Here is a 15,804-nt window from a genome sequence, read left to right as displayed (position 1 = left end):
ATGCTCGGCTACAACACTCTATATAAGAACAGAATTCACACCAACCTTCCACCAACTCTCCATCCCATATACGGCAAGGTAAGGACTCTCTCTGTCTCTCTCTCTCTCTCTCTCTCTCTAACTCTCTCTCTCACACGCACGCACGCACGCACGCACGCACGCACGCACGTACACGCACGCACATTTTAATCATTTATTTATGTCCACATTAGAGATACAAGGACACAAATATTTACAAGCTGTCTGTCTGTCTGTCTGTCTGTCTGTCTGTCTGTCTGTCTGTCTGTCTGTCTGTCTGTCTGTCTGTCTGTCTGTCTGTCTGTCTGTCTGTCTGTCTGTCAGAATGCAGTTCCTGCTAGTGTCATCCTGGCGGTGTCCAGCGCTGCCACCCTCACCCTGGAAGACCTGGAGTTCCACGCGTGGAAACTCAAATTTGGTGAGACTGAGACCCAAACCACACCAATGACTCGTCATGCGACTCCTTGCAACCAAACGGTTTGCGAGTAGTTGCATGCCATGTACGTAGTTGTATGATGCAACCACGGTTAATGGTTATCCCCCAATGGCAGTTGCAAGGAGTTGCGTTGGTGTGACATGTCCTTAACCCCATTCAGGACGGGAACCCCTTTTGGTGTTTTAAGCATTATGTTATACTTTAGCTATTGAAAAAGGAACAAACACCCGCACACTGTCTTCAAATGCAGTGACCAACTTTTAATAGGGAAACAGCAACGTTTCGGCCATATTCATCAGGATATCTTTATGAACACAAAGACAGTGTGCGGGTGTTTGTTCCTTTTTCATTGTTGGGCACCGTACCCTCTCCTGAGAACCATGACATAGAAACATGAGGGTTTATTCTGGGAGTCCTTGACATGAAAAAGGTTGAGAACCATGACATAGAAACATGAGGGTTTTTTAAACTTACAGTAGTTACTTGACAGCAATGGAAACAAGTCAATGGGGCTTTCTTGGTTTCATGATTTTATCCTTTTTAGCAGACCTTGTATTGTGCTTATAATTGTCCATCATGCAAACTGTTAAATAAAGTAAACTATATAGAAGTGTACATATGTGTACGTCTCTAAAGGTTATGATGAATTGAACATGGTGGACCCTATTGTAAACAAGCGTAATGCTTTATGGTGTCACTGTCATCCACAGTTGACAGTCTTTGTATTGAGTTGTACTTGAAATGTACTGTAATTCTCCAAACTGTTAATACATTCTTCAATCAATCAATCAATCAATCAATCAATCAATCAATCAATCAATCAATCAAAAACCCCTGATCTCTCATTCTATCCAGGAAAGGTGTACAGCTCTGCGGCAGAGGAGGCCCATCGTAAAGATGTCTGGCTCAATAACCGCAAACGGGTGCTGGTTCACAACATCCTTGCGGACCAGGGAATCAAGTCCTTCCGCCTGGGCATGACCCCCTTCGCTGACATGGTAGTGTTTCTGTTTGTTTTGACAGCAAGTTTTAATTTAGTTTTAGTCATAGTCTTCTTGAATGAGTTTTCATTTATTTTAGTCACATTGTAGTCAGCTGCAATGTTATAGTGTTTGTCTAGTTTTAGTCGACTAAATATCGTAATATATATATATATATATATCGTAATAATACATATATCGTAATATATCGTTTAGTCAACTGAAATGTGTTTTGGCTGGGCTTTCTGGCGTCGTAATGGCAGATTTTCGACTTGATTGCATGCTGGAAATAGCCAATATAGACAACAATTAGAGACGTACAAATAGACACTTCTATATAGACAAAGGACAGAACAGGAATTCATCATAAGTTATTCCAATCAGTTCCGTTCCACTTCATCAGGCACCCCAGCTGACCAGGGGGAGGCAGTAGGCTATAGAGACCAGGATTACGGCATGTTCTTTTTTTTGTGTGAGGGTACCTCACAAAAAGTACAATAGTTGAGTAAATGTACTTACAGTTTCATTTCTTCTGACCCATGTGAACAGGACAGAAAGGAATACGGACGCTTCATCTCCCGAGGCCCCCTGCGCTCCTCCAACTCCTCCATGCCTCGCCGTACAGGCTCCGCCTACCTGCCACCGGCAGGTACGTGGGACAATCCAGAGCCATAGAGTAAGACAGAGTTACGACAACTCCGTTCACATAATGGGGCCAGTCCAATGGCGGCTCTTAGTGCTATGGGCGAAGAGTGACAATGTCCTGGACCGGAGGTTATGGCAGAATGCACTGGACTCAGGCAACAGCCCAGCTTTAACTAGAAAAAGTGCCCTTCTGGGCACAGGTCTCCACCAGGAGGATAGGACTGTGTGAGATGTTTGGCAAAATGTTTAGGAGTAATATAAACATGTTTTGTTTGTTTTTTGCAACAATTTTCTTTTGTTGAGGAAATGCAGAGCCAGATCACTCATAGCATCTCTGAGGATAGAATTCTGGATGAGCAGGACATGTGCAGCATTTTGAACAAAACCGGCCACTCCTGAAAACTTTGGAAGGCAATGTTAGCCAATCAGTGTAGAATCTGAGAAATCCAACAGACTTGTCTTGTTCACATGACTATAGAGATCATGTGTACCGATTTGCGTGAGATTTGGATGAAATCTGTGTGACTAACATAAGCAATGTGTTTTGCAGAAATCGGCCTCATGGTGGCGCTATAACCGGCAGATGTGGAGGGATGCAGAGACAATGTTTTTCCATGGCCTATAGGGAGTGCGCATAGATCATTTGTATACAGATCGATGCAGTTATAGCTAAAAACAGGAATTGGCCTGTTATAGCGCCACCATGAGGCTGATTTGGAAAAAAATTAGTGGCATGTCGTCCTCGGCCTAGTGGAAATGTGCGTGTATAATTTCACGGAAATTGCACACTGTGTTTGTGATTTGTGGCATTTTGTTCGAAACGGACCAATCATGTGAGCTTTGGAAGCCAATCTTAGCCAATCACGATGGAAGATGGGAAATGGTGCAGATCCGTGTTGATCACATGACTATGAAGATAGTGTATACCGAATTGTGTGATGTATGGATAAAATGTGTAATCTACAGAAATGTGTTTTGCCTAAATCGGCCTCATGGTGGCGCTATAACAGGCCGTTGAAGAATATTTGGGGCAGAGGTTTGTTGTTGGCATCCAGGGAGTGTGTGTGCAAAGTTTGGCATGGATCGGGCCAACAGTGGCGGAGATTAGCTGGTAACGGACGGACGGAAGGAAGGAAGGAAGGAAGGAAGGACGGACACACACACACACACACACGGACGCAGTGCAAAACATACTCTCTCCCCAGGCCACATACTCTCTCCCCAGGCCTTCGGCCTGGTGGAGACAATTAAGCTCCATCAGAGGTGTGTGTTCACGCCTTGGGATATTAACATCATGTTAGTTCCGTGGATCATGAGACTGCATGATTATTGACTCTATACAAACATTCCCACAGGCACATCATGAAGTCAGGAGGAACATCATGGACTCAGTGAATGACAATCATATATATCCTCTATCCAAGTCCAAACCCCAGAGTGAGACGTGCCATTATGACAGTGAAGCACACCCCTCTTGTGTAATATTGCTTAAATCACCACCTGGCTGTGCCTTGTTGTATATAGACCGGACATCTGACCATGATACACCAAAGAAAGAAGATTGTCTTGACGGTGACTGTTTTTAGTAGCCTCGGAAACCCAGACGTTTTTATTTCCAGGGAGAAAAAAAAGTCTGGGTCCGAGTCCACTTCAATACAGCATACAGAGTAGCGCAAACGTCGATCACTGCTGATTTCTGATCGTCTGCACCTTTGATAAATTGACGCACACACGTGGGTCAGTGACGTGACACCCCTAAAAAAGTGTTTTTTAAAAACCTTTAAATAACAGGAATAAAAATGATTTACCTTTGTTCTACTCACTCTCATCTTTATGGAAACATATTTTGTTTTTAGATATTTTATTGGAATCAGAATTTATTCAGCATTTTGTTGTACTTGTGCCTAAAATCATCATATGGTGTGACATGACAATAATTGTTTATAAAATGAAAATGGAGTACACCTTTCTTAAGTTACTCACTTTATCAAAGTCCTTTATCATAACTAACCTGTAATCCACTATAGTTTTGTGAAAATGTATTAAATCTGTATATTATTTTCGTAATCAACACTCAATGTGAGGCCCATGTTGTCGGTCTTTCAACATATTTTGTATTTATTGTGACAAAACTTTCTCTAAAATTACACAAATATTTGTGACTCTTCCTGATACTATTTGCTATGTAATCCATGAACATTAATGGTTTCATCATTAATAAAGGTATGATTTTTTCACTATTTGGAACGTCACACCAAATTATTTAGTGTCACACCGTATGATCATATCTTCATTTTTCAAAGCAAACTGTGTTTTAACCTACCTATTAGTGAGTACTGAACTTTACAGATTGATTAAACAATTACTCAGGAAAAACAGCAACAGGAAAATTGCTTTAACATTGAATAACATGCAATTACTGAATAAAACAAAATTAAACACATTTTATTGTGGATAGTTGCAGATTTTAGGTGAAGCTGTTTAAAACAAATGTTTAAATGGACAAAAGAAACATGGGTCTTTGTTATTTATTGTTTTATCTGTAGGAAAATACAGTTTGCATCATATGGTGTGACAAAAAAGTCATATGGAGTGACAGGCAGACAGTCACACCATTATGATATAGTTTCACACCATATTATGTTTTCTGCACTTAACATAACCTTGAGGCTACTAGCTACACATTAGCATGCTAACAACATGCTAGCTATAACAAAGCAACATAGATTTACATGTAATTATGACCAAAAAATCTAATAACTTTAGCTTTTTTAATGAAAAAGGTGTCACACCCACAGACACTTGGATGAGTCGCATTGGTCAGCGTTCCAACAAGATCGTATTTCATGGAAATGTTAAAATGATAATTCACCACAGACACCTGTCATGCTATTGTAATGCAAGTGCTGAGCAGCCTTACTGAAGAAGGACCTCTCTATCCCAATGGGTGTCCAAACAATTGCCTGTTGAAATTTCCCAAAATGGTGTCACACAATATGATTTTGGTTTGGGGGACAAAATCTTTTTGATCAGAAATGACTGAAAACATTATGCTTGGACTTTGAAAAGATTAGGCTCACAAATAGACATCTATATTATATTTATGGAATTTTTAAAAGAATTTTAGCATTTTTTCCCCTTAGTTTTATTCAAGTTCCTACTTTGAGAAACAGGGCCAGGACAGTCGCACCATATGAGTTTTGCTATGTTTGGTTGAAAATTCTGAAGAAATGAGGAATGAAATGTTTTAATCTTGAGTATGTTCACATGAAGCATAATGTCCTGCACAATATTCAGAAGGTTTTTGACAAATATATTTTTTATTTATACGCGTTTGACACTGAGGACAGCAAAGGACAGCATGTCACGTCACCCACCCACGTACACACGTACAGACACACACTCCTCTCTCTCTCTCTCTGTCTGTCGCTCTAATTAGTTAGTCTCATGTCGTGCAGCTGCGTCTAGATTCTCCCGGCAGATCCTGCCTATGCTATAGAAAGCATAGAGTGTTATTAGGGTCTGTGGGAAGCAAACATGAGTTACATTTCAATGTACAGCACACATGTTCACGCGTGTGTTGTTTATCTATGGGCCTCATCATGGCTTGGGACTGAGCGCTTAGTTCCCCAGGCTACTGTAGTCACTATAGTCACAGGACATGTTGGATCTTCCTGAGGGTAAAATACACAAAGCGGAATGTTTACCACCACCTGTAGCATGTACTTTATGGTAGATGGATCATACTCATTGACTTGAATCTACAGTAACTATTTATACAGTATGTATGTTTTACCCTCAAGAAAAGAAGATATACTGAACATGCCATGTGCATTCAGGTCACGTTGCTTCAACACACATTTGATGTGTGATACAACATACAAACAATGTGGTGGTAACAGAGTTCTGTGTATACAGCTCCTTCTCAAAAGTTCATTTTCTTCCGTAATATCATTCAAAAGTGAAACTTTCAGTTATTCTCATTGCGCAGCAAGTGAAATATTTAAAACCCTTTGTTTTTGTTTAATCTAGATGATTATGGCATACCCTGGTCCTTTAATTTATTAATTTAGCAACAATCCATTTCATTAATGGGAAACCCTAAAGATAAGAAAAAACATGGTTGTGTTTAGTTCTAATTAACTCGGGTAGGGGTATCTCAAAGTCTGAGAGCCTCTGCTGGTAGACTAAACATGAACAGGTAATCTCAAGGTGAGAGGACAGCACCGTTTTAAAGAAGCTTTAACATGCTTTTAATATTTAATACATTGTTTATGCCCCTCAAACATATTTCTAATGGTTTGAGCCTCAATCACCACTCTGATATAACCAGTCCAAGTCATTCTTTTCTGGCCTCTGAAGCAGTTTTAGCTGCAGTACCACAATGTCCTGAGGTGGTGGGGGCGCTGATATGCAATTTATTTAATATTTGAGTCATTATAATACTGATGCTAGATAAAACCAAGGGGAGTAGTCTATATATATGGCTGCACCATACACCATGTGGCCACTGGGGGCGCTAGTGAGTAATTTATGTTAATTTATGTTAATTTATTCATAAATATAATTAGCATAAAACCATAACTCATAAACCATAACTCATAAAACCATAACTCATAAAACCATAACTCATAAAACCATAACTCATAAAATCATAAATATAATTAGCATAATAATAATTATAAAATTCCACGCATTCCCTAAATTCCATGCATACCTTAATGTTTATGTTGTGATGTATGCCATGCTTTTTGTTATTGCTTATTATAAATCGCTCTGGATTAAGAGCTTAAGTGTTTTTTACATTAAGTGCTTAAATCTGTCCCTATCTCTCCCTATCTCTCTCTCTCTCTGTCCCCTGCCTGCGTGTTTTCAGGAAGGGGGGTTGTCCCTCAGACAGACAGACATGCCGGCTCCAGGTGTGAATAGAACAATAGAAAGTTTAGATGAACCACTGTGTGTGGGTGGGGGCGGGGGATCCCTTATCTTTTAGAAGTGCCAGGTGCAGTTGTAAACCCCTCCCCCCTCAAAACATCTGTTTGTTGTGTTAATGTGTTAATTAGATATAGTTAAAACCGGGGGGGTGGGGGTCCCCTTCTCTTTTGAAAGTGACAGTTGACAGGTGACAGGTACCAGGTGACAGGTGACAGATGACAGGTGACAGGTGACCGATGACAGCAGCTGACCGCTGACAGGAAAACACACAGCTTGTGTGTTGGTTTAGCCCTAACATTGCAATTTCCAGGCGCATATATACGTTGGAATATTGGGTGTACAGTAGGTGTACACTATTGAGTATAGGTATGGAAAAATAAAAAGTATGAATAAATTATGCAAATTTAAAAAATAAAATGAATTTAAGCAAAACTTATAATGAAAAAAATAAAAAAATAAATAAAGTTACAAAACAAAGTAAACTTAAACAAATAAAGAAAAGGAGACAAATGAAAAAATCAAGAACTTTTAGTGTAAATGTGGTTTCTCAATTGTACTGCCTATGTACGTGTGAGCTTGGGTGTTGTAGATGCCGCAAATATGTTCGAAAAGGTTTGTACATTGGTTAGTTAGAGGGGGTGGTCTACTGTGTGGGTGGGGTGTGTATGGGGGTTGGTCTACTATGTGTAGGTGTAGTCTAGTGTAAATGTGGCGTATAGCTGGTACTGCAGGTTTAAACATCAGATTGGTCTGCTGTCTAGCTTTTCTTTTTTGTCTAACAGATTTGTCCATTTTATGGTGTAATTCCATTTTTGACCCATAGACTATGGATCTAATATTGTAGGTGTAATTCCTCATACAGCCACTACAGACCTGTAGGGGGTTTCAGCCTCCTAGTGCAATTCATCTATTTATTTCTCGTCCCATTGGTTCAGAGGACACCCCCATCCATGGGCCCTACAAGGGGGGTGTAATACCAGTTTTGGCCCATAGACTATGGATTTGAGCATCTCATCGGTGTAATACCGGTTAACACCACTACACCCCGATGACTGTATGCCTATATGGCTGCATTGTGCATGTGTGGAACCACAAAGGGTGTAATATCAGGTTTGCCCCATAGGCTGTGAATTTAAGTAATGTAGGTGTAATTCAGATCTACCCCATAGGCTCAATACATACATGAAGGGGGTTATACTTAGCTTGAATATTGACCGGTGTAAATCTAGCCTGTGTAGCCTATCTGTGAACAATTACACAACATACAGAATAGTGAGCCATAGGTGTTTACGATTATTTGTACGCAGTTTTTACAGTATTACATGGATCCAATATTTTCTGCTATTATTGTTACCCTCCAAACGTGTTGATGCTCTTAACATGTACCCTTGAAGTTGTGTATTTGTCCAAGATTTGCGGATTGTACATTTGTACAATATGGTTATGATCATTGGGACCAGTTCAAGTAGTGATTATTACTTTCATGCAGCATATGACCAAGTTGTATATAGTTATAGTTAGTACATCATAATCCCATATGGTCTAGTGGTTTAGGATTCATGGATTTCAACCATGAGACCCGAGTTCTACTCTTTGTGTGGGAAATATAAGTATATGTTTTCAATTATAGTGAAAGTTAATGATACCCCATAATGGTCAATATCTATAGAGATGATTACACTGCAATACCACTTATGACCTGATGTGATTTCAGCCCCCATAGTGCAGTGGTTTTCAAACAGTAGGCCGGGGGCCACCGGGGGGTCCTTGAGTGGGTGGGTGAGGTGATCCCCTGCAGCTAAATCATGGAGAGGTGGTAACCAAATGGACTTGAGAGTTGTAAAAGGAAAATCAAATGGTACCACAAAAGTTCAAATATTGCAAAGTTATTCTGTCATTTTTGTAGTTACGGCGTTTGTAGAAATGTTTGGAATAACGATCATGATATTTTTAAAATAAGCCCACCATTATGATCCATGGCTATATCACTCCTCAAGCTTTACATCTAGACAGTTTTCTTCAATGGGTAATATTCATCACATGACATCAATGATTGTGTTATAGGCAGTGTTGGAACTAGCGCCCCAAGTACATTAAGCCTACATACTTTACATAACGAAACTACTTTTTTCTATAACTTGTAATGCGACTCTTATAGTTATCTCTCATAGCTACTGTGTTCTCAATGTGTGAGTTAGTAGTTACCCATATTGCGTAATCTAATCCAAAGGAACCGTCTCCTTCTCCTGCCAGTGCGGAGTCTGTCATGCAAACTGCCATGGTGCGCTGAGTGCACCCCAGAGTGGTACACATTCCACATGAGAAAGAAAAAGTGGCTTCCACAGGGCATAACGTCATATAATCAACAGAATAATAATTACTTACTTAGGCCTGTCTGTGCAGGGGGGTAGGGTATCAGTATTATATCGATATCATTAGACTGGATATTGTCTGTGATTTTGGATATTGTACTATTGGCATAAGTGTTAAGAGTAGAGCTTAAAACACACCACAACTGGACAAGTGACATTAGGGAATATGTTTTCTTTGAACAACATTGGTTATAGGTAACTTGAATATTAACAGCTGTAAATACAGCTGACTGTATCGGTGAACAGGTCCAGACTTACAGTATAGCATGAAGATCAGTTATACAATGCAGCCTGACTATTTTCACCTAGCTATAACATTTTCCCTCCCCATATATGATAAAATCACCCGCGTGCAACTGTGCACATAGATAGATGGAATCCCTCTCTTTCATACTTAGCCCATAAGCACTCCACTCCCCCTTAGCCCATAGCACTTGACGTAGCACATAACCGAGCCTCAATGATCTTACAGGCATATTCAAAAGGCATAACTTATGTAATTTAGATAGTATTATATGTAAACATAGCACACTATAGTGTATGCATGTAGTTTCAAGATATTACACTATGTAGAAGGGAGTTCCACCCTTTCCCTCTAGCCTATGGTCAGTCTGGTCAGTCTGGTGTATCTCAGAAGCAGGACCGGTTACATGCAGAACATTGTCACTTTTTACTTGCACCCTGTTATTAAACTAAGGGCTTAAATTGTCTGAGCTGCTCAGTGCCTTCTTTTTCATAGATATTACACGGTTAGACTGAGGTTATTGACTAGCGTATTATTCTTGGCAACCTTTTATGTATTTGATGTATTAAGTGATGTACGTGATGTATTATGTGATGTTCTTGCTCGCTGTAAATTGCTCTGGATTCAGAACATCGGTTAAATAAATGCCTAAACTGTAAAATTGTAAACTACATAGCGATGCTATTACAACAACACGAGAATTACACAAAATCAAAGGCTACACAAAAAACAAAACAAAACTTGACAAAACAAGCACAAACCATAAAAACACAAGATGTACATTAAACAAAAAAAAATTATGACAACATATACGTAACACAAACAACAAAAATAAGAAACAAAACACATTATGAAAAAAGAAAACATGGATACAAAAACAGAACACAAAACAAAACTTAACAAACAAATCACAAAAACACAAGACATACATTAAACAAACATTATGACAACATGAAGCACAGAATTCAAAACTCAACGCAACACAACAAAATAATACAAGACATACATTAAACAAAAAATTATGACAACATGAAGCATACAGAATTCAAAAACACAACACAAGCTTTTGCTCATTATCACAAAACAGTATAAATCAAAAGTAAGCACAAATATCAAAAGTGTTCAAATGTACATGTATGGAGGTTAGATTTGACGGAGGGGCACTATAGTGCAGCCTCCAACTTTTCAGCCTAGCCTAGAGGTGGAAAACTGTTTCATGTTTTATCAAAATATGCTAATGTTACACAGTAAATGTGTAAAACACATTTTATATTACTCCTCCAGATTCTGCCCCCAAAGAAAAATCCCACAATTTGTTACATAATATCTCTATAGTCATGTGTTCAGGAAGGATCTATCCGATATTTCATATTCCATCCTAATTGTCTAACATTGGCTTTCAAAGTTTACAGTATTGACCCTGTTTTGAACAAAGAATCATCAAATCATGAACGCAGTGTGTAATTTATGTGAAATCATTGGGGTTCATCCATCTCTACATTTTTCTTAAGAAAACCGTGTATTGGGGCCCTAGTAAAACTCTGTACTTTTCTTGGAGTCCTTTCAATGCTTTTTAGCTCTTTCAAGGTTATTTATCTGTTGATCTGTATGATTGTTCGTACATTCCTACAGATACACTTAAAACTAGTATGAGTGTATGCTAATGTTGATTGACCGGAAAGTATGTACATGAACATATAGGTTACATCGATATGATATACATGCTTACTTTAAACATGTACTAGCTTGTATAATCTTGTAAACCCCCAAATATCGAAAATATATCGTTGGTATAGTTTGCCTTGAGAAATGAACATTCACCTCTGCTGAAGTAAACATGCTGATTCAACAGTGTGTCACCAGGTATAAAACTCGAAAGGACTAGCTTACATGTTAGACATCTGTGCTGGTCATCCACACCAATATGAATCATGTTAGCAGGGTCCCCTAGCCATGCAAATTTAGATTTAGATTTTAACCCATAATTAATGTTTGATTTGATTCTGGGGACATTGGTTGTTGGAGGTAGTCCACACAATACGGCATCATGGGCATACGTAGAATTGTCATCATGTGCAATATTACGGCATCCGTCAGTATAGTTCATCCAATTAATTCAGTCTGCCATAGATCCATCAAAATATGGATCTATACCAGTGGGTACATATTGTCTATGTTTATAAATTATTCTGTCAAAAATTGTGGGTCGTCCATTTTCGGGGTTTAAGTGGAATGGTGTTTCATCTTCATTAGAGGTGTAATACGGATTTGCATTAAAAGTAGAAAATGGGTTTCTTGTTGTTGTTTTGCCAGAATCCGGTTCTAGTAGACATGACCGTCTGTTATCCATACCCTAAGGTTAGGGTTATCCGTGGTTGCCAGGAACGTTTGTGATGGTTGTATGGGATGCAATGAGTTATTTTGTAGGATCTCTGTGAGTATCTGTGACGGATACACTTTGCTTACACTATAACACACTAATGTATGTGGATACTAGGTACCTCCTAGGTACTAGGTTCCGAGGGGTGGGTCATTCAATTTCAATTCAATTTCAATGGATCCACATGAACCAGTAATAGTGACAGTGGTTCAAAACAGTATTCTCCCATACCATTTTAATTTCTGGAAGACTGGTTATAAGTCATTTTAGAAAATGTCTGTAAACCCCCAACTACTGTATAGTGATGGATTGAATATTAATTTAATACATTCTGGTATTCTGAATTCTCCTAGAGTCTGATATACTACCAGCCACAACACAAACATTAAGGTATGAAATTATTATATTATTGTATTATTGATACTTGTGAACTTAGTTTATGAACAGCTATAATATGGCATCTTGAATTGTAGCTTTGTAAACATGTGTGATTTGAATAATAATGAGGTGAGGGCGTGGTGTTTGGAGTCATGTCCCTATTTAAAAGGGATGCCTCAGATCTGTAGGCATGCTATGCTTGCGGAGAAAAGACAGCTAGGCGTATTCACACCAGAAGGATAAGGTTAGGAGATAATTCCTCAAGAAACAACCTTTATCATCAATTATTTCCTCTCAATATTAGTCATGGAGGCTATGGGTAAAGCACATACCCATAATGAATCAGTGGAACACCAGACGTTATCGTCAACCGAACCAATCGATGCAAATACATCTATCGTACCTATATTCAACTCATACGATCCTTTCAAAGTATGGGGGTATGTGAATCTGCAAGAGGACAGATTGGTCTATACACCGGATCTCAAATTATACGAAGAGAGAATGGAGGACGAGGTCATGACCGGTGAACTGTTAAGCATCCATATGCCGATTATTGATGAGGACGACCTGGTGGTGGATGATGAGGAGGACCTAGTGGACTCTGATTTGGAGGGGCTAATATTCGATCCTGACAACAAGTATTTTGCGCCGATCGAACCGCTGGACTTGACTACAAGCAAGAAAACTCAGAAAATGGACAAATTGGACAACTACCCATCACAATCCCCTCACTCACCAGAACCGAACTATGAAACACAGAACTATTCAAAACCACTACCATCCCCTGCAGACTCTGGTGATGAGGATGCAACATCCCCTCTAGTTGCATACAAGGCCTGGATCGCGGAGTCTGCTTCACCTACAGTCAAAACTAACTGGGTGAAACCCAAAACTAGCTGTATGAAACCCAAAACTAACTGGATGAACCGAATGGATGACATTCTTCATGTCCCCACATATGGAATGGGTCGCAGGAATGTTAAAGATATAAAGAGTGCATTAAAATTATGGGATATCGAACACGAACAGAAAAACAGAGATTCACATGAAGGGGCCTGTTAGAGATACATTAGTACATTAATCTCTGATAGATATGATTATCCTTTTACCTAGACCTAGATAAAACCATCATTGATAACTCAACGATTGCAAACTAATAGTATTGAACTGTATAATCTAAGCAGTATGATTGCTTTACCCATTTTGTACTATATGATTTAATTTGACATGTCTATTAAATGTGTTGTGTAACATACCTGTAAATATATGTTATGTTTCTCGCTAAATAAAAATATCAAACATATTTTGATTGTGGTTTTTAGTTTTTATTCGCTATTACCTGTGTTAGATTCTAGCTAGGTTCTTACGGGGGTAGTATACTAAGCTTTGTAACTATTGTAACTAATTAGGATTATGCCATGGTGAATGGTCCTTCCTTCTTTTGCTGTGGGTGTAGACCTATAAAACAGCGCTTAACCTCAAAGGTCGGCCATGAATAAAGGTGTTTTACATAACCAGAATTGGAAGGCTCCACCTCTCTGAGGGTGTTGTTAAATACCAAATACCATGGGGGTGTATAGCATAGGCTACTCCGTAATATACGATATATGTCAAAGCGTGAGACATTGAGACATTGAGACACTGAAAGAGCTCTGAAATGAAAGAACGAAAGAAAGAAAGAAGAATTTACTCTACCTGCTATCAAGACGATGATAGAAAGGTTTGGGATTTATCTGAGGGGAGGAAAATAAGAATGACATTCTCACCATTCATATACTACCCGTATATCGAACTATATACATTGGAAGCAGGGGTTAGTATGTTTGAAGACAGAGTGCCTTACATACGAGTTTATGAATCTGAATATGAGAAATTGGTACCAGCTATTCTAGAGCTCTGTAATTATTTGCAATTGGTATCAAAAATACATCTAGATTATATAGAACCATCTCAAATTGTACGCGTAGACGATACAATACCTATTCGTAATAAAGCAGAGGGGTTCATCGTGGATTGTTCTAGATCAAATTTATGGTTGTTATTGAGATACAAATCTCAAGGCACTACTCCGCTTCAAATTCCTAAAAGTATTATGGAAAAAGAAAAAGACTTCCCTATTCAACTATCCGTTGACGTGAAAGATTTGGGGATTCTAAGGCATGTATTGAGAGTAGGTTTTGATTTTTTCAAAGCAACTAGAGAGAGGCGAAAGATAACTTTGCTTGAAGACCGTATTAGGGGGTTTAGTCATGTCAGTCATGCAGTCACTGAAAATAACCCTAGGCGTGTGGATTACCAGGCATGCCCTACCGGCCGTACAGGGTTTTCGTTCGGTGATTATATACCTAATAGGCCTACTGGTATCGATCTCGCAAAACCGGCTGGCGCTACATTATTCTCAATGCCTGATGACAGCCTGGAAAATGACGCACCAACAATTGCAGATACTACGCCCACCCCTCCTACACTATAGGTAAAAGGCGAACTCCTCCTCCTCCTCTTCCTTATACACCGTTGTCTTATACTCCATGCATGCAATTGCGATATGATCATTGATCATTCACCATGGAGGACTCTACTTTTTCAGTGGGAGAATCCAGCCCAAGTGGAGGAGACAAAGCTTGGTGGATGGACCCTCGGCGGGCTGTGTATGAGACACCATCATGGTGGAATCCCACCAGTACTGGGGATACGGACGAAGACGATGAATATGATGATATGGACAAAGACTATGAATATGATGAGAGGGCATTTTGGGGCTATGATACAGGGGACGCTGAATATTTTGAGAGGGTAGACCTATTATCCACAAATTCACCCGTCCCCCATGACACTCCAACCACCTCAACAGTGCTTTCGACGCCATCCCCAGTGAATTTGCCCCTGACTATGGATGAGAATGACGGGGTGATCAGTACAGTACATATAGATATTATGAAAATACGTGTTGTTAAACTACTCGAAAAGGTTATAACTGAGCATATGAAAGAGGGTTGCCATGGCTGTCAAATAGATCATCCTAGTCAAACCGAACATTCATGTTTAGGCCCTACGCCTAGATATTACTTCTACAATCATTTTAAAGATTTAATGAAAAAACTATGGACTGATGAATTTATACCTAGGGTTATGAAGGTATTGGAAACTCACGGAATTGTAGCACCACTGTCAAGAATCCATGGAATATGCAGATGTTTTCTGCATGACCTGAAGGATTTACCCTATATACACGCAAAAGTCAAAGACATAACTAATGTCCCGATGAATGACCCGCTTGCATAGTTGCATATATTGCAAATAGTTTGATGACCGGTTATTGTCACATATTGTACATACTATACATTGTATGTACTGTATTGAGAAAACTAAATGTTTTTATTTAATGAATGTTTGGGTATATTATGTTATCTTCT

At 39.1% G+C, this 15,804-nt stretch overlaps 1 protein-coding gene across 1 annotated transcript in view; it reads left to right on the top strand.

The window, feature by feature from the left end:
• Positions 1-15,804, top strand: part of LOC306930009 (procathepsin L-like) — a gene marked incomplete at its 5' end in the record, with an annotated part of 29,601 nt that continues 13,797 nt past the window's right edge. The window contains 4 exons of the mRNA XM_079510746.1: positions 1-78; positions 343-436; positions 1,310-1,452; positions 1,984-2,079. Of these exons, the coding sequence (XP_079366872.1) occupies positions 1-78; positions 343-436; positions 1,310-1,452; positions 1,984-2,079 (411 nt within the window). The remainder of the gene's footprint in view (positions 79-342; positions 437-1,309; positions 1,453-1,983; positions 2,080-15,804) is intronic.

This window comes from Electrona antarctica, assembly GCF_951216825.1.
Source record: "Electrona antarctica genome assembly, chromosome: 9".
Lineage (NCBI taxonomy): Eukaryota > Metazoa > Chordata > Actinopteri > Myctophiformes > Myctophidae > Electrona > Electrona antarctica.
This window is presented reverse-complemented; position numbering and strand designations above follow the sequence as displayed.